The sequence below is a fragment of the Sciurus vulgaris genome, assembly GCF_902686455.1.
Source record: "Sciurus vulgaris genome assembly, chromosome: 2".
Taxonomy (NCBI): Eukaryota; Metazoa; Chordata; class Mammalia; order Rodentia; family Sciuridae; genus Sciurus; species Sciurus vulgaris.
Window position 1 is genome coordinate 149267259 of NC_136462.1, and position 23673 is coordinate 149290931.

Consider the following 23673-nt stretch of genomic DNA (forward strand, 5'->3'; position numbering starts at 1 on the left):
AAAGGTCGGGGATATAGCTCAGTGGTAGAGTGCTAGGATAGCACGCACAAGGCCTGGGGTTCAATTCATAGTACCCCAAAACGAACACACACAAACTCAGTCATTTGATTGTGTGTGCCTCCAGTAATTGCTCTGAACAAAAGCATCCAATCATTCTATCACAGACCATGAAGAGTGTCTTTCTCTCCCTTCTAAGATTTTCCACTTGGGTTTCCAGGCAGTTTCTTCCCTGTTTTCATGCAGTATTGGGGCAACTATTTCTTCAGCAGCACCGACCATGGGAATACCAAGACAGAAGTCAAACTCTTACTCCTACACACCCACTGCTGAAATTAACAAGCAATCCTGTAAGAACTAAAACGGAGCTGTCAAACAAGTGTGCCTGGACCGGTATCACTGACTAGGTAGGTGATGATGGGGCAAGCAAGCTTCAAGGAGGAAGATCAGAAGGATAGAAGCTGAGGCAGTGAAGGCGGGGCGGGGCTTTCCCCCGACGTAGGAACCCCACGTGTGACAACAAAGGGGTGTGCGAAAGCTAGGTGCGTGTGCAGAGTTGCAAATTGCGGAGAGAAGAGCCAGGTTGGGCGTTGAGTGGATTTTCCTGCACGGATTCCTTTCCTGTTCGGGGTCTGCACTCGCCTGTCTAGCGTACCTACATCACTTGCCGTACAGTCTCTGCTGTAAAGGACTTTTCGCCCATCCAGCTTTCACTTTTTATAGACAAATACAGGGAGGACTTAGAGAAGTGAAATGACCTGTCCAAGAGTCCAGCCTTGGCTACACTGGGGTACTGACAACCAGTCAGCGAATTTTTCTCTCTTGCCTTTGAGCACCGTGTAGGCTATCAACCCCTAATTCTGCTCCCCGACCGTAGTTTGGTCGTTTCCGGATGGACTACATCTCCCACAATGCCTCGGGCCCAGTCTCCCTCCCGCCGCTAGACTGAGCACTGTCTCCGCCAGTAGGAGAGCAGAGTTCCCAGGGGCCATTCTCCACAGCCAATGAACGTGGCAGAGGGCGGACCTCTCCCGTCCATTGTTCTCTGTGCCCCACGGGCTTGAGCTGAGGTGAGTACGGAGGGGCCGGCCGAGCCCCGAGGTGCTTTTGCGCGAGGAGCGGCCCCTGGAGCTGGACCTGGTTCCCGGGGAGGTGAGCCAGAGAGGCAGGCCTGAAGCCGCGCGAACCCGGGAGCAACCCTCAGTGAAGGATAACGGGCCTGCAGCCAGCTGCTGCAGCCTGCTGGGGGAGGGGCGTGGGTGCGCTGTCTGTGCCCGCTGCCCGGCACTAGGAGTTACCGCGCCCGGCTGTGTGAACTGACCTGGTCTCTTCTCCCGGGCAGAACTCCTTCCACATCCAGGCGGGAAGCACAGGGTTTTGAACTGGAAAGGGATGTCGGACGACAACCTGCGCAGGCTTCCCATTGTACATGTGGGGAAACTGAGGCTCAGAGGGGGCGTGTCTTGGCTCGGTTTAGGTGGCGAATTCGGTGTCTCAGCACATTTTACCCTGTGCCCAAATAAGAATTCTGTTATACTTGTATTTCTTCTAATCATTTGGGTAAATACAAGTTTAGAGCTTCAGTTTTCCCACTTGTTTTTCTTTTTGTTGTTGTTACTGCTGTTTTTAGGTTTTCCTTTTTATTTTTTTCTTTTCTTCTAAGGAGTGTTATCCGAGTCTTTATGATGTAATGCTTTTTGAAAATAATTTTTATTTCTTTTAAAACATTTAATTTAGTTCTTTGCAGTTCTAGTGTTCTCAATATTTTCTAGAGTTGCCGTCTGGGTCTTTATTTTTATCCGTGGTGGGGTTTTTTGTTTGTTTGTTTGTTTGTTTGTTGTTTTTAAGGGAATTGGGTTCTTACAGTCGGTGGTTCTATGGTGTTTTGCCTTGCTGGTTTTGTTTTTATTCATTATTTTCATGCCAGGAGAATTATCTGAAACCATTAATGATTAATAATCTTTGTCAGTGTAATTTTTAAAATATTGGACTGGAGATGTAACTCAGTAGTAGAGAGTGCTTGCCTAGCCTTGGGTTCAATTTGCTTTGTGCCCCTTCCCAGAAAATACCTCCTGTTATCGTGTTAGTTGGTTTTGTTTTTCTTTTTCCGTGATGCTAGGGTTTGAACCCAGGATCTTGCACATGCTAGACAATTTCTTTACCACTGAGTTACCCCTAGAATACCTTGTAATTTATTCTATTGTATGGAGGTGCCATTGTTTTTTAACCATTTCCCTGCTACTGGATTCCCCACTTCTCCTCTCAGTGCTAGGGATTGAACCCAGGGACACTCTATCACTGAGCAACATTTCCAGCTCTTTTTATTTAATTTTGAGACAGTGTCTCACTAAGTTACCCATGCTGACCCCTAACTGGAAATCCTGCCTTACCCTTCCAAGTGGCTTCTGCCACCATGCCCAGCAGTCCTATGCTAGACTTTTAAGGTACCAACTTTTTGCAATTAGAAACAGTGCCATGGTTGTGTATCCTTGCAACTAAATTTCTCTTTGCAAGGATGTTATTTTAAAATTAAATTCATGAAGGGCCAGGACTGGATCAGAGTATGAACATATCCCGCGGCCCCCCCCCCCCCCCCAGGGGATTGATCTAGAGGCTCATGAATTCTAGGCAAGCTCTCTACCACTGAAGTACATGCCCATCCCCTTTTAAATTTTATTTTGAGACAGGGCTCAAACTTTCCCAGACTGGATTCAAACTTGTGATCCTCCTGCTTCAGCCTGTAAGTAACTGAGTCACAATGCTTGTCTGAATGTGAACATCTTTAAAACTTCAGTGGGCTCTCTGTATCTTCAAGATCGAAAATACTTAAAAAAGAAAAGTCTGTACTGAACATATGTAGATTTTTTTTCTTATCATCATTCTTTAAACAGTACAGATAACCATTATTTACAGAGCATTTACATTGCATTAGGTCTTATGTGTAATCAAGAGATGATTTAAAGGTATACAAAAAGATGCGTACAAATTATTTGTAAATTCCACACCATTGTATGTAAGGGACTTAAACATTCACAGATTTTGGCATTTGCAGGGGTTCCTGGAACCAGTCCTCTGAGGATACTGAGGGACTACTGTACTTTAAAATATAATGATGCAGTTGAGATACTGCCTTCCTTCCTGTGAAACTCAAAGAGCCTCAACATCTGATCCATTGCTAATCCTTAAGATGTCCCCATAAGAAGGATGAGTGGTATTATCTATATTTATTAGGTAGGTTGTCACTGAGATTGATTGACTAAGTTTTGTGTTAGGTCAGGGTCACTTACTCTGCAGCAAGTCTGAACTGATAGGCAGGAGAAGTCCTGTTTTTTTGTTTGTTCATTTTTGAGAACACTGCATTCCTGATATTTATTCTTTGGTCTTTGAAAGAACAGTGTTGTATTTTTTTTGTGCTGGTGATACTTCTTTCCTTTTTGCCATGGAGAGATATATTTTTAAGAATAAGGAATTCTTCCTTTAAGAGGGACCAGGAACTTCTATTGGTTTGGGGCAGTAAGGATCTTGGTGACCTGACCTGGGATGCTATGAGTTAGATTGCTTTGGGACAATTACTGATTCTGGTTCTGTGTCTTATTTCCCAGCAGGACTTCTTATTGAAGGAGGGAGGTGTCTTCTCAGAGGAGTGTGCCTCGAGAAGACTGAGGTTCAAGGCTTAAAAGTCTGAGTGGATCACCCCAGGAAGGTGGATTATGGCTGCAGACATGCCAACAGTGACCACTCCTCTCAGTCCTTTGGTCCAGGTGCCTCAAGAGGAAGACAAACAGGAGGAGGAGGTCACCACTATGATCCTGGAGGATGACTCGTGGGTGCAGGAAGCTGTACTGCAGGAGGATGGCCCTGAGCCTTTTCCCCAGAATGTTGGCAAGGGCAGCCCTCATGAGGAGGCAACAGCTGGGGGACCACAAAGTGCACTTGGCCGCCTCCGAGAGCTCTGTCGACGCTGGCTAAGGCCAGAGGTACATACCAAGGAGCAGATGTTGACTGTGCTTCCAAAGGAAATTCAGGCCTGGCTGCAAGAGCATCGACCTGAAAACAGTGAAGAGGCAGTGGCTCTTGTTGAAGATTTGACTCAGACCCTTCGGGACAGTGGTAAGATGCAGAACCTCATAGGGAGAGGTGAAAGCACCATTCCAAGCTGGAGAAATGTGATGTTTGTGGAGAAGTAGTTGGTATCCAGAATGATACCCTCCCTCTGCTCTGTGTCCAGGGCAGACAGGGCCTTCATTATCTTTTTAATGACTTCATTGGGTGCAGTGCTAGCTACAAAATTTCATTTAGGAGGGGCTTAACAGACCATTCCTAGAACTACATTTGCATGGTAAAGACAGTTTTTTACTTTCATGTTTATTTGGAGAGGTTGGGAAGTGGATGTGGGAAGAGGGGCTGATTTATAATCCTCTACTTAGCACCTTTACTTGGTTATATAACAAATATTCAGATAGTACCAGCATTTATAAAAAGAACAATCTAATTTTTCCAAAGTGATTATTTTTATGAAACTAAGATAAAAGATAACTAAACCAGCTAGTACCTAAGAACTTTCTGTGGTATAAAGTCATCCTGGACTCTTTAAGAGTAATTCCAAATTTGAACTCTTTACAACAGTTATTCTGTTTGTTTCTTGTGTCACTAGTAAGTTCTGGGATCCTAGCACACCGTTTAACTACTCTGTCTCCATCTAGCCTTCACTTGACCAGACTCAGTTACCAAATATTTACTCCAGGTCTACCTGTGCCCTTAGGACAATTTCAAGGCCTAGGGAATATGGCTGCTTTTGTGCTGACCAAAACTTCAGGAGTTAAGAGTGTGGAGTTGGCAGGGGAGAGGTTAGGTCAGAGAAAACTTCACTGAAGACATGAAAAGTGAGGAAAAGTTGCAGGATGGAGTAGTATTTGGAAAGTCACAGGGCAGGGAGGAAGCTGTGGCAGCTGAGAAGAATGGTGCTAAGCCAAAGCTCCAAAGATGTGGAACCTGCATAATGTCTTCCTTCAGATGACAGTGAGAAGGCCTGACTGATTGGAATGGAAAGTATGTTTTTAGGAAGTGGTAGGGATTTGGGGGAAGTAGATAGAGGCTTGGACTGAAAGTATTGACCTCAGCAGGTTCTTGAACCAGGGCTCAGTGGCCACAGGAGGAAGCTGAGTTTGGCAACAGGATGTAGGTTTGATTAGAGTAGGGATAGGCTAGCTGGGCAAGGTGGTGCACACTTGTGATCCCAGCTACTCCCAGCCACTTGGGAGACTCAGGCAGGAGGAATCACAGGTTCAAGGCCAGACTCAGCAAATTAGTGAGACCCTATCTCAAAAAATAAAAAGGGCTGGGATATAGCTCAGAGATAGTGCAACCATGGACTCAATCCCTAGTATCACACACACACAAACACACAAAAAGAATAGGGAGAGGCTAGAGACAGAAGAGCAGCCAGGAAGCTAGTTATAGGGTATACAATGAATGGGGGTCAGGCTAAGATGGGGATAGTAAGGGAAGTGGAGATTGAACACATGGAAGGAAGAACTAATAGTAGCAATAGGGTAATAGTAGCAATAGCTGGCATTTGTTGAGTTCCTCCTGTAGGCCAGGCAGTGTGCCTAACATCTAATATGCAGAACTCATGTAAATGTCACCACCTTGGAAGATAAGCAGGGTTATCATCACCAGAGAAGTTAGATGACTGCTTTAAGACATGCGGCTAGTATGAGGCAAAACCAGGATTCAAATTTGTGTGCCTGAGAATGTGGTGTATATTCTTAAGCATTTCATCACATGTCTGATAGTAAGTGACAGTTCTTAGTAGGGTGTTGGAAGAAGAGAATGTAGTACAGGATTAAAAACAAGGGACTAATTCAGTAGCATCTAGTCTGGAGGATTTAGAAGGCTGGGGAGGGGAAGAGGAGGTGGTTTGGGGCAGAGGTTCTGACAATTGCCTGGGATGGAGAGATATGATTAAAGCCATCATCTGGAGAAAGGGACTGACAGTGAAGGCCAAGTGTGACCCAATCCTGCACTGGGCACCTTACACATGCTTATTTCACTAAGAATTCTGTGAGTTGGGTGGATAGGAAATAGAAGCTCAGCAAGGTCATGGTTATTAAGTAGTGGAGCTGGGATTAACTCAGGAGTGTTCGCTTCCACCTGAGTTTGGTAGATCCTATTATTTTATTTGAGGTATGTACTAGATTTTTTTTGGCCCTGAAAAGTAACTTTGTTTTCTTTTTGCAGTGCTGGGGATAGAACCCAGGACTGGGGATGGGGTGGCGGGGTGGCTTGAAGCACTTTCCTCCTGAGCTTACATCCTTATCCTAATAACTTTGAAATTTTATTACTTCTGCTAAGAAGGGATTCCAGCAATTCAGGCTGAGGCAGGAGGATCACAAGTTCAAGGCCAGCCTTGGCAACTTAAAGAGACCCTATCTCAAAATAAACAACAAAAAGGGCTAGAGATGTAGCTTAATGGTAAAGCATCCTGGTTCAGTCCCCAGTAACCCTCACACATACATGCAAGGTAAAAAAAAAAAAAAAAAGAAAAGAAAAGAAAGAAATAAAAAGAAAAAATTCCTCTCATTCTATTTCAGAATTTTGTTTACATTCTTCCTAATGGATGTTACAAGTTTGCAATGAACTTCAAGATCTCAGGCAGATACTACAGAGGGGCTAAGGGCTGAGGAGAAACTTCTGGGGTGGTTATTTAGTTGGAGAGGTCACAGAGCAGAGATGATTACAACTCAGTCCCTGGCTCATTGCAGTGTCTTTCATGCCTTTCTTCTTTCATTGGACATCTGAAATGGGGACCCTCACCCCACAGAGGAGTGGGTTTGTCCCCTGACTTCTACCTTTGTGATTGTCTTTGTTGGCTTTCATTTATTTAACAAAGTCTGCTTACTCTCCTCATGGTTGTTTACAGGAATATCTGTACTTTCTTTCATCCCAACTCAAACATTTATTCAACATAGGATCACTTGACCTCTATTTTGTTTGTCCAGCTCAGGATCTTTGGACATATTTACCCAGCACAGGACATTTCAAGGCCTGGTTAGGTGGTGGTGGTTTAATGTTTGACTAACAGGCACCTCCAAGTACTCACATTTAAAGTCTTTTAATTTCAATTAAGATTAGACTTATAGTACTAGTCTATATGGCAAAGCTCAGCTCTGTTTTTGAAATTCCCCAAGGACATTTTAATCTCATACCTTACTCTAATTCAGACGCTTAGGGTTTCTTGACTAAATTTTTTTAGCAGCCTGCCAAACTAAGTTCAGTCCAAATTGAACTTGCCTTCATTCTTTATCCCCTTCATTGCAGCTCTTCCACTCCTTCCAGGGTGTTTATGAAATCAACATGACCTCCTTGTTCTGCTTAGAACCCACGGCTCTATGTGACCTGGCCAGTCCTCCCCTGCAGCTTGGTCCCTTCCCTGATCCCTTTGCTGTAGCCCTTGCTCCATTCAGATAAGATCTTGCTGTTTTTTGAACACAGCCTGTACTTTCTAGCATTGACCTTTTGTTTGTACATTTTGGTGTGGAATGTCTTTGTTCCATCTCTATGAGGTGAAATCCTGGTGTCCTTTGAATTTATTTTTTTTATTTATTTGTGATGTTGTGGATCAAACCCATGGCCTTGAGAATGCTAGGCAGGTGCCTGAACTATTTTCCTCAGCCCTGAATACCCACACTTGGAGACCCTCTCCATAAAGTCATCCCTAATTCCTTTTCCCTGTCCTGTCCCCAGTTGCACCTACATGGAAGTGTCTGTAATCATTTCTCCCAGGACATTTGGATTCTCCTTCTCTTTTGACTTTTTATCATGGTCCATCTTGTTTTCTATTTATATGAATACTTATTTCTTCTAACCTGCAAAATCACAGAAAGCAAAGAATTTTCTGTCTCCTTTTTCCTCTTTTGTTCTCTCTAACAGTGCCTCACACATAATGGGGATTCTGTATGTATTCTTGGGATGAATAACTGAATGCTTCCCACCTGCGAGTTGGGAGAGGCTCATCTGCTCAGCCCATGAAGGAGGCAGACAGACAGATATCTCATTCTGACTTCATTGGTAGAAACAAGGAGCCTGACATCTGCTTTTTCTTGAGAAATTCAGGCTGAGCTTTTATTTTTAAAGCAAAATGGGGTCAAGCTCAAATTCAGCAACACATAACCAGGGATACTTCTGAATCTGCAAAGGGAAGTAGGTAAGACTTCAATTTAGACCTAAGGAAATAGTCGGCAAGTCAGGCAGCTTAGTCCTACAAAGAAGCACTTACTCTGTAGGGTTTTCATTTAAGAATAAGAGCTTTATTTAATCCTTTGTTTATATTCAGTCAACCCAGTTAATATTATTGTTTATGTTAACATGTTTTTTAAAATAGAATTTCTGAGTATGAAGGTGTGTACTATTCCCACTTCTTAAAAGCCTTTCATAAGCAAAGGCTCATGAAAATCATTCCTACCTTACCTGAGTATAAACCAGTAGGAAGCCCTTTCACCTGTTGTTATCTGCCCTGACTGCAGGCATGGTATTTGGGTTGGACAGCATTTATTTGAATAGACAAGTTTTGAATTTGGAAACCTAAATTATGGTGAATCCACACTGGTAGGAGAGGACATTTGCCTGAAACTCTCTGGGGTTAGGGATATAGCTCAGTGGTAGAGTACTTGCCTAATATACCCAAGGCTCTAGGTTTGATTTTCAGCACTGGAAAAAAGAAAAGAAAAACAAGAACTGGACTGGCAAACCTCAGGAGAACATTACTGCCCCTGTAGAAACTATTTTTCCAGTGACTTAGCCTTTGGGTTTAGACTAGATTGCCCACATCATTCATATCCACCTGCCATATTTTCATACTCTTGGAGGTCAGTTGAAAGACCACATATAGAAAGTCTTAGTTAACTCTGTTATTGGTACAGAACACTTCAGAGTTGTTGTCGTTTCTGAGTGATATGGGAAATGACAACCCATATTTTCTAGGACAGTTGTGAATTTTAAATATTTGTCCTTGTAAATCATCAAAAATAGTCTCATAGCTCAATAAATTAGCAGCTAACCCATACCACCTCAAGTGTCTCATACCTGTAAACCTAGGGCAAGGAGTCATTTTATCAAATCGTATGTCCCAATTTTGGGTTCCCAAAATTTATAAAATTGGGACAGTTTGTCTCTGAACTGCTTTTTTTTCTTTCTTTTTTTCCTTGTTGCTGGGGATTGAACTCAAGTGCACTCAACCACTGAGTTACATGCCCAGTCTCTTCTATTTTTTAATTTTTATTTTTTTTTATTTTTTAAATTTATTTTTATTGTAAACAAATGGGATACATGTTGTTTCTGTTTGTACATGGAGTAAAGGCATACCATTTGTGTAATCATACATTTACATAGGGTAATGCTGTTTGATTCATTCTGTTATTTTTTCCTTCTCTCCCACCCCTCCCAACCCTCTTTTCCCTCTATACAGTCCCTCCTTCCTCCATTCTTGCTCCCCTCCCACCCCCCATTATGTGTCATCATCTGCTTATCAGCGAGATCATTCGTCCTTTGGTTTTTTGAGATTGGCTTATCTCACTTAGCATGATATTCTCCAATTTCATCCATTTGCCTGCAAATGCCATAATTTTATTATTCTTTATAGCTGAGTAATATTCCATTGTATATATGTACCACAGTTTCTTTATCCATTCATCAATTGAAAGATATCTAGGTTGGTTCCACAATCTGGCTATTGTGAATTGAGCAGCTATGAACATTGATGTGGCTGTATCTCTGTAGTATGCTGATTTTAAGTCCTTTGGGTACAGGCCGAGGAGTATTTTTTAATTTTGAGACAGAGTCTCCCTAAGTTGCTGAGGCTGTCTTGAACGTGGGATTCTCCTGCCTCAGCCTCCCAAGTTGCTGGAATTACAGGTATGTTTCTGAACTGCTAATTGTTGTACCAGTTTCCTTCAACTTTCTACATGAGGTAGCAAAAAAAATACCCTCAGGGTCAGGAGATCAGTGAATTAAATGAAGTAACAGTGGCATCCCTCAAATTGCTCCAGACACTAGGGTTTTTGCATCATCAGGATTTTTTTTTTTTTTTTTAAACTGGAGACTGAACCCAAGAGCTTTCTACCACTGAGCTACATCCAAGCCCTTTTTATTTTTTATTTTGAGACTGGGTCTCACTAAGATGCTGAGGCTGGCCTCAAACTTGTGGTTCTCTTGCTTCACTCAACCTTTAGAGTTACTGGGATTACAGGTGTGTACCACCATACCCAGCTTATTTACATCATCACCGTGGAAGGCAAAATGATCCTCTTTTAACAGATACATTTGATATTATGGAAGCCTATTATCAAAAATAAACTGCTGACATCAGAGGGGGGAGCAAAGGGAAAATTTGGGGGTCTCAAAATTGATAAATTCCTGATATTTAAATCCTCTGTTAGTGAGTGCATGTTGTGACCCCCTGAACAATAGCATCAGCATTTGCAAACCTGTTAAAAATACATCTCACCCCAGAAATACTGACTCAGAAACTTTGGGTGGTGTCCAATACTCAGGGACTTAAGAAGTCCTTCAGTTGATCCTGATTCAGGCTCCAGTTTGAAAACCACTGTACTGGATCCCTGGTTCTCATAATTGGCCACACATTGAAATCATATGGGTGAGAACCAAACTCAACACAGCTTCCTTAGCATTACCATCTTTTTTTTTTTTGCAGTGCTGGGGATTGAACCCAGGGCCTTGTGCTTGCGAGGCGAGCACTCTACCAACTGAGCTATCTCCCCAGCCCCGCATTACCATCTTATCAGCAGTTAAGCAGCACTTCCAGAACATTGGCCTCACCTTCTTAGCTGCTAGGAGAATCTCACATTAAAGACAGACCCAGTAAACATTCAGGGAAACATGGCGACCATGAGCCAGTCTCCAGTGCTAGCAATGGAAGACTGACCTTCTACGAGAGAAATGGCAACCTGGGCTAAAGTGAAAGAAAGTACCCTTGACAGCCATTGGGCCTGTGACTGTGCAGATCGCCAAATGAAGGAGCCAACAAAGGGTTAAATGAGAAAGCAGGTGCTATGTCTTGCAAACTATACAAACATAAGCTATCATTGTTATCTCTCATAATTATTGTGTGGTGATTATTGTAATGTGCATGGTGTATATACATGGAAGACATGACTAGCAGAAGCTCAGGAAATACACATCATTCTATTACTCTCAGTCTATGATTCTGTGGCATAGGCTCCATGAACATGGCTCTTGCCTGTATGATTTAGCCCCGTATTTCTAGGGTTGCATTATGGAAACTTTCCTCTTTGCCTTTCCATTCTTCAGAAATCAGGGTGGCTCTGTTCTCCTTGGATTGGGTTACCCTCCTTGTGTGTGATGAAAGATGACCTGTATTTCAAAACAAAGTGCTATGTTGTAATAATTTGCCTGGCTTCTCAGGCATCTTTTGTCTAATTTAATAATATTCATTAGCAACCTTTGTGGACAGTCATAGAAATGTGATGTGCACTTGAATCCAGAGTGTGTGTGAGGGGTCGGAAAGTACAGAATCCATTGATTTAGACCAAGCTACAACTGCAATTTTTGTGTACTAATTGATAAGAATGGCAATTTGAGAACTGGTCAGTGAGTGCTTTTTGGACCATGGTCTTATAATTTTGAAAAAACAGAAATTGGATCTGTACATAGCAACTTAAAACAGAAATAGATCTCTGCTTCACAAGTTACACAAAAATAAATTCAGGTAGATTATAGACTTATACCATACAAGATCTAAAATGACATATGGGAGAATATTTTTATAATTTTGGTTGGGGAAGGACTTTATAAGCATTACAGAAATCATCAAAGCTAGATTGATGACACAGAAGAAAATCCTTTATGTAAAAAAGATACCTTGGGGGCCAGGCACAGTGGTGCATGCCTGTAATCCCACCAACTTCGGAGACTGAGGCAGGAGTATTCCAAGTTTGAGACTAGTCTTAGCAACTCAATGAGATCCTGTCTCAAAATTAAAAATAAATAAATAAACAAGGGGACGTAGTGGTAGAGTATTCCTGAGTTCAGTTTCCTCTACTGCAAAAAAAAAAAAATCAAAATTCTTGATCTATAACAGCTATAAATTCGTGGGTCAATCCAGTAGAATAAAAGATAAAAGATGTTAATAGTCAACTTTAGAACGCAGAAAGATAGATTATAAACATATGAAAAGGTATTCAAACTTATATCAGGGAAACACCCATTTAAGCAAGATACTATTCTTTTGCATATATTAGATTGTTAAATTTTAGTGTTTCTTCAGGGAAACACCCATTTAAGCAAGATACTATTCTTTTGCATATATTAGATTGTTAAATTTTAGTGTTTCTAAGAATTCCCTGTCCTTCTGAACTTTACCCAATCTTTAAACATAAAAATTCATGGACTGGAGGTTTAAGTTAGTGACACTTACCTAATATGCACAAGACCCTGTGTTCTATTCCCAACCCAAGAAAAAAATTTTTTTCAGAATTTTTCTAGTAGGTAATGATATATTTTAAATTTGATAGAGTATATAAAATTGTATGTAGAAATTACATACTCTTCCTGTATTATAATAAAATATGCATAGCATAGCATTTACCATTTTTAGGTAGCCAATTCACATTGTTAAGAGCATGCATCTCCAGAACTGTTTCCTCTTCTCAAACTGAAACTGTACCCACTAAACAGTAACTCTCTGTTCCTCCCTCTCTCTAGCCCCTGGCAACCACTGTTCTATTTTCTGTCTCTGTGATTTTTTTAAAGACATGGGATCTTGTTGTATTACTCAGGCTGACCCTAGATTCCTGTGCTCAAACAATCCTCCTGCTTTAGCCTCCTGAGTAGCTGAGACTACAGTGCACGACCACACCCAACTTATCGTTATGATTTTGATGATTGTAGGTATCTCATAAGAACAGTCTTTTGTGTCTGGCTTATTTCACCTAGCATAATGTCCTCATGATACATCCACATTAAAGCATGAGTAAGAATTTCATTCCTTTTCAATGAATAATATTTCATTATATATACCATATTTTGTTCATTCAACTGCTGATGGATATTTGGAATAATACACGAACATGGATACACAGTTATCTGTTCCAGGCTTGGTTCTCAGTTCTTTTGGTATATACCCAGAAGTAGAATTGCTGGATCATATGGTGTTTCTATTTTTAATTGTTTTAGGAGCTCCCATCCTGTTTTCCACATGGTCTGCTGTACCATTTTACATTCCCACCAGCCATGCACAGGGGAGAAAACCATGTATATTTTTGAGTCTTGGGGACGAACTTTAGGCAATGTGTTTATGCTTTCTGGAACCTGAATTTAGTTGTAGATGAGTATATGCTTCATTATATTATTGAGCAGGAAATTGTTATGTCCAAGAAGAACAGGCTTGTTAATTGTGTTTACAGTTAAGCATATGAATAAAGAAAATGGATCAGTGTTGCATGGATAACTAGTAAGAGCAGTTAGAAAAGCATTCCAATCTTGGCCAAATGTTACCTCCAAGGAGGCCTCCAGGTGTTTGCTTTCACATTACCCTAGTTTAGTTCCTTTCATTACACTCTCTGAAATAAGATCATGTGATATGTCTATATTTTGTGTAGTAGAATGTATATTTTGTGAGGTTCATCAACTTTCAAACTGCACAGCACAGTCCAAAACCCTCATTTAAAGTCTCTGCACAGATAAGCTCACTTCTATCCACTTCAGTAGTTTTGGGGGAGATTAGTAATATTTAGAAAATGAAACCTTTTCCATTTCCTTAATGTCTGACTTCTGGATTTCTTCTACTGGAAATATGGGCCTCCCAAACAAGCCTTGCCTCCCTATATTTAGTCTGATCTATTTACAAAATATGCTCCTCCTGTTTGCACCCTGGGATAGCAGACACTATTTCTATCAATATAGTTCTTTAAAAAAAAAAAAAAATTCCTAACTCCTTCTACCTCATCCCATCTCCACTATTTTTAAAAAATGTGTTTTAGTTGTTGATGGACCTTTATGTTATTTATTTTTATGTAATGCTGAGGATCAAACTCAGCACCTCACATGTGCTAGTCAAGTGCTCTACCACTGAGCCACAACTCCAGCCCCCATCTCTACTTTTAACATGTTGGTGAAAATAGCTTATCTCTCACCAAAACCAGTTTCTAAGTTTTTATTTTCTTATTAATTAGCTACTAATAAAGGAGGGAACTGAGTGCACTTGAATGTGCTCTACTTTGTTTTCTTCTCTTGATTCCATAGTTGCCGCCTTTCCTGAGGAGAAAGTTGGAAGGAGCCAGTGTTTGCTCCTCCTTCCCATTTGTGACTTTTTCCCATTTGAAGAGCATCAGAAGGCTGTTCTTTTTTGTCCTTGGAAGGACTCCCTGTGTCTCTGTTACCAGAGGCAACTTCTAAAAGAATAGGATGGGCCTTCAGCAGCAGAAGTGAGGGGTTAATTGGGGCAGGATTCTGCTCAGGAAATGATAGAAGATAACTCCACAAATTATCACATTTAAAGTCTTTCTGATTTCAAAGAAGTTCATATTTTCATCTAATAGCTTGATTCTGGTCATTTGTTGGCAGTACTGGAGATTGAACCCAGGGACACTCTACCACTAAGCTTCATCCCCAGGCCTTTATTATTTTTTTAAATTTTGAGACAGGGTCTCATTAAGTTGTTCAGTCTGGCCTCGAACTTGCAGTCCCCCTGCCTCAGCCTCCCAAGTTTCTGGGATTGCATATATGCCATATGCTGCTGTGCCCAGCTCTGTCATTTCTTTCTTTTACATTTAAATTTATCCTAATATAGGTCCAACTTGAATTTTCCCATTTGAAAGCTTAATTGCTTTCTTTATTTATTTGTGTGGGGGATTAAACCCTGGTACTTGCACATGACAAACACATGTTCTACTTCTGAGCTCTACTGCCCCCCATTCCTAGATTATTTGTTGAATGTTGTGTCTTTCCATGAATTTGACAGACCAAATATGCTAAATTCCCCTACTCATTATATTGATATTTTTTCTGTTCACAGTTTATGCATTCATGTGTCACCTATATATGTCAGTTGAGTCTAATTTCTGGTGTTTTTGTGCAGGTTTTTTTTTTGTGTGTGTGTGTGTGTGGTTCTGGAGATTGAACCCAGAACCTCACACATGCTACAAAAGTGCACTACTAATCCCTAGTCCCCTATTAATGTTTTGATTATTGCATTTGATATTTTAACATCTGACAGAGATAGTTTCCTTCCTCCCAGTCCCCCTGATTTCAGTTAATAATCTTATCTTCTTAACGTTTAGTTTTGTACACTTATAATTCAATTGCATGATTTACCAGTTTTAAATGTTGTCTTTTGAACTCCCAAGTACATTTTCTTATAACAACAAACATATACTATATCCCACCTTAGGATTCTTCTCCCAATTTTAATCCAGGTAATTTCTTTTTTGTAAAAAAATATTTTTTACTTGTAGATGGACTCAGTGCATTATTTATTTTTATGTGGTACTGAGGATTGAACCCAGTGCTTCACACTTGCTAGGCAAGCACTGTACCACTGAGCCACAACCTCAGCCCAGGAAATTTCTTGTCTTCTCCTTTTTCCCCTTTGGTGGGGATTTGAGCCTAGCGCTTCACAGATACTAGGTAAGTGCTGTACCACTGAATAATTCCCGACCCCAAGAACAAAGTCTTAAAGATATACTTTATAGGGACTGGGGATGTAGCTCAGTGATAGAACGCTTGCCTAGTATATGCAAGGCCTGACTTGATCCCCAGCATCAAGAGAAGAACAAAGAATTTATTCTGTTCCTTTGTTCTAGTTTTCTTCTTTGAGAACTCCAGTGAGTTTATTGATTTTCCTATTGCCTAACTTCTGTTTCTGTTGTTCTCTTTAATCCTTTAAACTCTTTGTTTCCATTCATTTAATTTCTTTTCTCACTTTGTTCCTCTTTTCTGTGCTTTTCAAGATGCCTAGTTTCCTGTATTGCTCCTTCCCATCTTGTCTCCATTTCTCTGGATGATATTTCCCTTTTTTCCCCAAGTCCTTCACATTTCATGAAATCTCTTTCTGTCATCTCACCATCTCTTCTTCAAGTTCTTTAGTTCTTTCTTCATAGAGGCAGTTGCTTCATTTACCTGTTTTTATGGTTGTAAAATGATCACTTTTTTCAGTAACAGTAAGTTCCCTGATTAATGTGTGCAAGTCAAAGGCTCTCTCCTTCTCTGCTTTACAGAAACAGCTTCCTGCATACACGGCCCATCTGTGTGATTTGGTTGTAGCCTCACCTCCTTTGCTTCTCTGAACCAAAGAAGCCAGCCCTGCTTACCCCAGTTTCCAAATGCACTGTTGCACTGGAGGGTGAGTCCCGAACCTTCAGGAAGTGATTTTCTGCCTGAGCTTTCTGAAGTCCTCCCACCCACTCCCTTCCATGCTTGTTCTCTACACTTCCTTCTTCAGTGCTTCTATCCAGTCTGCTATTTTTGGAAGCCTTAACATGTATGTGTCTTCAAATTATGTTTTCCTTCTAATTTTATTGAAAATAAAGTTCAGGTTTTTATTGCTTTCCCTGTTACTTCTGAGTTCATACTAAAACTTAACAATTCTGATTTTAAAGCATCAGAAAAGCACACCATTGAGCTACATCCCTATCCGCCCCCCGTTTTTATATTTTTTTTAGTACCAGGTATTGAATCCAGGGACACTCAACCACTAAGCCACATCCCCAGTCATTTTTTGTATTTTTATTTAGAGATAGGGTCTCACTAAGTTGCTGAGGGCCTCACTAAGTTGCTGAGACTGACTTTGAATTCAAAATCCTCCTACCTCAGCCTCCCAAGCTTCCGGGATTACAGGCATGTGCCACCATGCCTGGTCCCATCCCCCTTTGTTTTTTATTTTGAGGCAGAGTCTTGCTAAGTTGCCCAGGCTGACCTGGCATTTGGAATCCTTTTGCCTCAGCCTCCTGAGTAGCTGAGGTTATAGGCATGGGCCACTGTGTCTGCTCTTAAATATGATCTTATCTTGACTAAAACCAGGGCTGGAACCCAGGTTTTCCCTGAGAGAGGGATGTCAATATATGGAAATTTACACATATAATCACTGAATTGAATATCTAATCCTAAATTAACTGTTATATTAAGTTTTATAAGTGGAAATGTCATTATGAAATTATTTTAGTAATTGTCTTCCCTTCTTTCTTGGAAGGTCTGATGTTGAAGTTTAGGAATAATCAGCCTTCTGATTTGTACAGGCATGTTGTTACCACACCCAACTATTCTTGCTATAAGCTTTTGACTGAGCTTACAGGCAGGCAAGGAAAAAGAAATCTACAATCACTGGCATCAGGAGAACACAGATCAGTCACTTGGAACAGCTCTTTTTGGTATTGAGGTCAAGAGGAAATCTTCCTCTTCAGATTGGTCAAGAGAAAATTGTATGATATAAGCAATGTCATCAACAACTTCCTAGCAACATTATTTCTAATGATACTTCCTTGAGTGTATATCAGTATCATCCAGGGCCATTAAACCAACACACAATTCAGTAAAAACAGTTCATCTGGGGATCAGTACAGAGTGAGCCAAGCTCATGACTGCTGGTCTAGCTTCATCTAGGGAGAATTTTAGAGTCTCTTGTCTAAGGAAGGGACTATATTCTTCCAGCAATCCTCCCTAATTACTTCTTTCATCAAAATATTTGCCACACATTGGGCAGTAGAGGATTGAACAAGTTCAAGGAAGATACATATTTTGTATTACCAATTGAAGTTCTACTGGTTTCCACTGCAGACAAATTTAAGGGCTCTTTTAACTTCCCACTTGTTTCCAGACATTTATGTATAAACTCATCGAATCCTTGTTGTAAGAGCTCTGTCATCTTGTTTATCTTAATTAAATGTCAAGTAATAAGATTGTAAACATCAGACATCTTTATGCAAGAGATTAATTATATAAGCTCTTTTTGAAGGGAAACAGCTATGGGGATCTTTCTGTGATACCAAAAAAAAAATTAATTTTTTTTTGTCAAATTTAATTGAACACCTACTACAATGCCTCAAGTATCAGGGTGAGTGTTGGGGGTCATTGTGTTTTCTATTGTATTCTTTAATTAGGATTTTCAAATACCTACCTGACTTCATTTTTAAGTTGAGAAACAGGGAGACACATGGATCTCAAATCAAATTTTAAGACTTTGAAAATCTGGGTGTTTACCACAAAGATAGGAAGCCTGGCAAATAAATAAGCCTGTATTGATTGCTTTTTTTTTTTTTTTTTTGGTGGGTGCTGGGGATTTAACTCAGGGCCTTGCAAATGCTAAGCATATGTTCTACTGCTAAGATACATTCCCTGCCCTAAACCTGGCTTTTAAAAGTTTTGAGGATTTTCTAGCCTTTTTTATTTTTCACTAGATGTTTAGTATTTTTAAAGTTCCCTTTGATTTCCCTTTCTTATCATGACAGGGAATTGAGTTGACCATTATTATTATTATTATTATTATTTTCAGATTTTGAGATACAGAGTGAAAATGGGGAGAATTCTAATCAAGACGTATTGGAGGAGGTGGAATCACATGAGATGTTCTCGGAAATGCCCGAAGGGGATGGTGGTCAGCCGTCTGATGGGGAGAGTGACTTTGAGAAAGACTGTGACTCCGGGAGGCCTCAGGGTAAAGCCCCAGGGGAGAACCGCAGGCAGATACCATCCCAGGACAGGGAAGTTGGCCAGCTCATTGGCCTTCAAGGCACCTACCTGGGCGAAAAGCCCTATGAATGCCCTCAGTGTGGGAAAACCTTCAGCAGGAAATCTCACCTCATTACCCATGAACGGACCCACACAGGTGAAAAATACTACAAATGCGACGAATGTGGAAAGAGCTTTAGTGACGGCTCAAACTTTAGTCGACACCAAACAACTCACACTGGAGAGAAGCCCTACCAGTGCAGGGATTGCGGGAAGAGCTTTAGCCGGAGTGCGAATCTCATAACCCACCAGAGGATCCACACAGGAGAGAAGCCCTTTCAGTGTGCCGAGTGTGGCAAGAGTTTCAGCAGGAGCCCCAATCTCATCGCGCACCAGCGCACTCACACTGGAGAGAAGCCGTACTCTTGCCCCGAGTGCGGAAAGAGCTTCGGCAACCGGTCCAGCCTTAACACCCATCAGGGAATCCACACCGGAGAAAAACCCTATGAGTGTAAAGAGTGCGGCGAGAGCTTCAGTTACAATTCTAACCTAATCAGACACCAGAGAATCCACACGGGAGAGAAACCATACAAATGCACTGACTGCGGGCAGAGGTTTAGCCAGAGCTCGGCTCTCATTACGCACCGGAGAACTCACACAGGAGAAAAACCGTATCAGTGCAGCGAGTGCGGCAAAAGCTTTAGCCGCAGCTCGAATCTAGCCACGCACCGGAGAACCCACATGGTAGAGAAGCCCTATAAGTGTGGGGTGTGCGGGAAGAGTTTTAGCCAGAGCTCAAGTCTGATCGCACACCAGGGCATGCACACGGGGGAGAAACCCTACGAGTGTCTGACGTGCGGTGAGAGCTTCAGCTGGAGCTCCAACCTCATCAAACACCAGAGGATCCACACGGGAGAAAAGCCCTATAAATGTGGCGAGTGTGGGAAATGCTTCAGCCAGCGCTCTCAACTGGTGGTGCATCAGCGGACCCACACCGGCGAGAAGCCCTATAAATGCCTCATGTGTGGCAAGAGCTTCAGCCGAGGCTCGATCCTGGTCATGCATCAGAGAGCGCATTTGGGAGACAAGCCCTACAGGTGTCCCGAGTGTGGGAAAGGCTTTAGCTGGAATTCAGTTCTCATTATACACCAGCGAATCCATACAGGGGAGAAACCCTATAAATGCCCTGAGTGTGGCAAAGGCTTCAGTAATAGCTCCAACTTTATTACACACCAGAGAACTCACATGAAAGAGAAACTTTATTGAAGTGGCAGAAAGGGAAAGTGAGGCAGAGACTGTCCAGGAAAGGGAATTACTACAGTGCCCCAAATAGTGATTTCCCTTTAAAAGCCATTTTTCCTAAACTCTTTTTGGAATATTTTGCCAAAATCTTTTACCCCTCTGTTCACCCTCACCTCTAGAACACTGTCATCTTAGTTGGTTGGAGTTAAGTCCCTTTTGGTTCAAGAACAGAGCATAGGAGTGGAAGGTCCAGAAAGCTGGGTCTTTATCTGTTACATTTAACTATTTGATTGGCTCCCTCTCTCCTGATTCCTCTGTGCCTCAGTTTCCTCTTTGGTAAAATGGGGAAATGTTTCTCCATGTGGAACTTGAGTGGCCTTCAGGCAATCTGAGCTGAGTCCCCAGAGAAATACTGGAAATCTGTATGTGTGGTTCTAGTTGTTTCACTGCCACTTTGTTGGGCTAAGGTGCCTTTACTCCAAGCTGCTAGCATTCCAGGGCCCATGCCCATGACAGACCTCTTAGTGTAGTGTCTTGATTTCAGGTCAAGATGATGGGCCTTCTCCAATTTTGAGTCATCTACATGAAGGTAAAACCCTTTTCTATTTCCAGAAAGTGTTAGGAGCACATTAGCTTGAGGAAGTATGGCCTGGAACCTGTGTCCTGTTGTCTCTTCCATTATAAAGAGGGACTGGGGTCTGCCAGGAAAGGTGTAAACTGAGATTTGTGTGCTTGCTTTTGTCTCTGCTTGCTGTCCTGTGGTGAGTCAGCTGCCAGGGGAGCACACTTGTCTCATTGGGTTTTGTGTCTGGAGTGTGACGTCTTTGACCCCCAGCTGCCTATCCATGGTGGGTAGCAGTTTTTATATCATCAGTTTTTATATCACACTGCATAATTATTTTTCAGTTTTCTATGCACTTGTTTTCTTCCTGTTCTTAAATTTTTTATATATGCAGATCTAGAATTCCTGGTAGCTTTTGTATATTAAGAAGCTATTTTTAAGGAAGTGTCTATTTTGAGGCTATCAAAATCCCCTGGAGAGACTTGTGTTGGAACCAGGAGTTTGTCCCACAGTTGCACACTTGATCTTGGTTGCTATCATGGCTTTATTCTTAGAATTCTGAGCCTTGAAACAATGAAGTCAGAAATGACAGCAGTGAAAGGGTTTGTCACAGGGAAAGAGAGAATAGATAAGGCATCTCTGGGAAATGTGAAGCTGCCTCCTATGCATGGGGCCTATGCTCAGAAGAGACCTTTTTCTTATAGGATGGATACTCAGTATTGCCTAATAAAGTTAGAGTCCCATTCTTTTCCCAAGTCTACCTTTTAATATGTGTTTTAAAACCTGCACTTGACTGTTAACAAACACAGACCTCACTTTCTCACTCCACCAACCTCCTGCCCCAGAACCCTCAGGGAGTGAGTCACTTCAAAGAGCATAACTCTGGGTGAACCTACACTCTTCCCACTGCTGTTTGCAAACTACAATCTGTCAATAAGATTTGATACCACGGCTTTGGCCAAGGAGTCACATGGCATCCTGAGGAGACCATTGGGAATCATCTCTATCCAGAACCAATCAAATTAGACACATGAAGGGAGTTCTAGGCAGTGATAGGGGTTGAAGTAAACTAAGTAGGCTATGGAATGTCCATTGCTAATTCCATTCCTTCACTTTTTTGGCAAACATTCATTGAGGACTTAGGTTTATCACTGTGCTAGGTGCTGGGGAAAGGTAGTGAACAAAAAGTCCCATGACCTGTCCAATCAGACAAGGATTCTCTTCCATCTGGGAAAATGCAAGAGCTGTCTTGCTAGTAAGGGAGAATAAATAGGACGGTTTCCCATTTGACGTTTAAGTTCTACAGTTTGACTATTAAAGGAAACTTTTCCCCACTCCTTCTCTTCTGTTTTTTATGTCCATACCCATCCTGAGGATCCAAACTCTTATCTTTAGTACCTGGCTCAATGCATGCAATAGGAACTCAGTAAGTATTCACCAGTTGGTTCTCTTCACGGACATATGTCAATCACTGGGTGAAAGGACATATATAAATGCAAGAGAGATGGAGCCCAGAATTCTAGCTTGGAAAGTGGATTAGGTTCCCTACACTTTCCTTTGGTAATATGATAAATATAAGTTAATTTTAATTGGTGTCCTGTTAGTATTTACCCATGTAAGTTACATAGCAGAAGACTTATACAAACCAACTAGTGAGTATTCCAATGAAATGAAACAACTCATATTTTTGAAATGTTACAGATGGTCAAAAGCTATTAGAAAACACACTTAAATTTTTTTTTTTTGGGGGGGGGAGTATTGGGGATTGAATTGAACCCAGGGGTGCTCTACCACTGAGCTGTATCCCCAGCCCTTTTTATTTTTTGAGACAGGGTCTTGCTAAGCTATTGGCCTCAAACTTGCAATCCTTCTTCCGCTTCCCAGTTTGCTGGGATTACAGGTGTGCACCACAATACCTGACCATACATCTTTATTGTAGCTGAGTCTGTGGTTCACCATGTGGATATTTTGTTTCTGTTTGGACAATCACTGAAACTTGAGAGACTTTATTTTCTCTTACCCTTTAATCCAATATATTCATATAACTATATCCTGAGACAGTTCCCTTTATTTTCATCTTTTTACTGAAACATAACCGATAAGTGCACAACAGTGTACAGCTCATTGAATTTTTTAAAATTTTATTTTTATGTAGTGCTGAGGATCAAACCCAGTACCTCACATGTGCTAGGCAAGTGCTTTACTACTGAGCCCCAGCCCCAGCTCAGCTCATTGGATTTTAATAAATCACACACACTTGTGTAACCAGCACCCAGATCAAGAAACAACTGAGCAGACAGGCACAGTGGGACATGCATGCCTGTGATCCCAGTGTCTTGCAGGGCTGAGGCAGGAAGATCCTGAGTTCTAAGCCAACCTCAGCAACTTAGCAAGGCCCTAAGCAATTCAGTGAGACCCTGTCTCTATTAAAGTATAAAAAAGGACTGGGGATGTGGCTCAATGGTTAAGCACCCCTGGGTTCAATCCTCACTATCCTCCCCCACCAAAAAAATAACCGAGCAGCACCCCGAAAAGCCCATTTGTACCCTCCCTCTCAGTACCTGTCTCTCTCTTGCCCTGCCCTGAAGTTTGTGGGGTTATGGGTGGAGTGTGGGGAACTGGGAAGACCTGGTTCTAGACTAATTTGTCACTAACTACATACCTTCACATTTATTAGAAATTTTGAGGTAGGTCATAATGTGATAACTTTTTTCCCCATAGATCCTTTTAGGTTGTGTTTCTAATAAGTCATAATAGCTTAGAGTAAACATGTACAGAGCAGTTTCTATGTACCAGCACTGGGCCAAGGTCCCTAACATGCTATCTCAATCCTGACAGCCACCCTGGGAAGTGGGTAAGTAGATTCATCATACAGGTGAGTGGGGGGAGATTTGGTAAGTAACTCGCCCAGTTTCTTTCCTTAACCACTTTATTCAAAGCCAGTCTCACAGCCTCAGCAATTTAGCAAAGCCCTAAGCAACTTAGTGAGACCATGTCTCAAAATAAAACATAAAAAGGGCTGGGGATGTGACTCAGTGTTTAAGTGCCCCTAAGCTCAGTCCTTGGTACAAAAAACAAAAAATTGGTTATGGTTTTTAGTCTTTTCCCCTCATTAGTAATAGGACTGCCTACAACTATAATTGGGCTATCCTTGCATATGACAGTTGGTCACC

At 41.5% G+C, this 23673-nt stretch overlaps 1 protein-coding gene across 6 annotated transcripts; it reads left to right on the forward strand.

The window, feature by feature from the left end:
* The first annotated feature begins 1021 nt into the window (after positions 1–1021).
* Positions 1022–22555, forward strand: ZSCAN2 (zinc finger and SCAN domain containing 2). Of its 6 annotated transcripts, XR_013761795.1 has the most exons (4): positions 1038–1149; positions 3603–4107; positions 16251–16375; positions 18521–18649. XR_013761795.1 is itself a non-coding variant. In XM_079126834.1 (3 exons), the coding sequence occupies exons 2-3, from the start codon at positions 3708–3710 to the stop codon at positions 19960–19962; spliced, it is 1842 nt and encodes a 613-aa protein (XP_078982960.1). In that variant the 5' UTR covers positions 1022–1067; positions 3603–3707; the 3' UTR covers positions 19963–22555. The 6 variants fall into 6 exon arrangements, 5 of the variants coding, with proteins under 5 accessions (XP_078982960.1, XP_078982959.1, XP_078982961.1 ...); XM_079126834.1 differs by lacking the exon at positions 16251–16375 and having other exon boundaries at positions 1022–1067; positions 18521–22555; XM_079126833.1 differs by lacking the exon at positions 16251–16375 and having other exon boundaries at positions 18521–22555.
* Positions 22556–23673: the final 1118 nt, after the last annotated feature.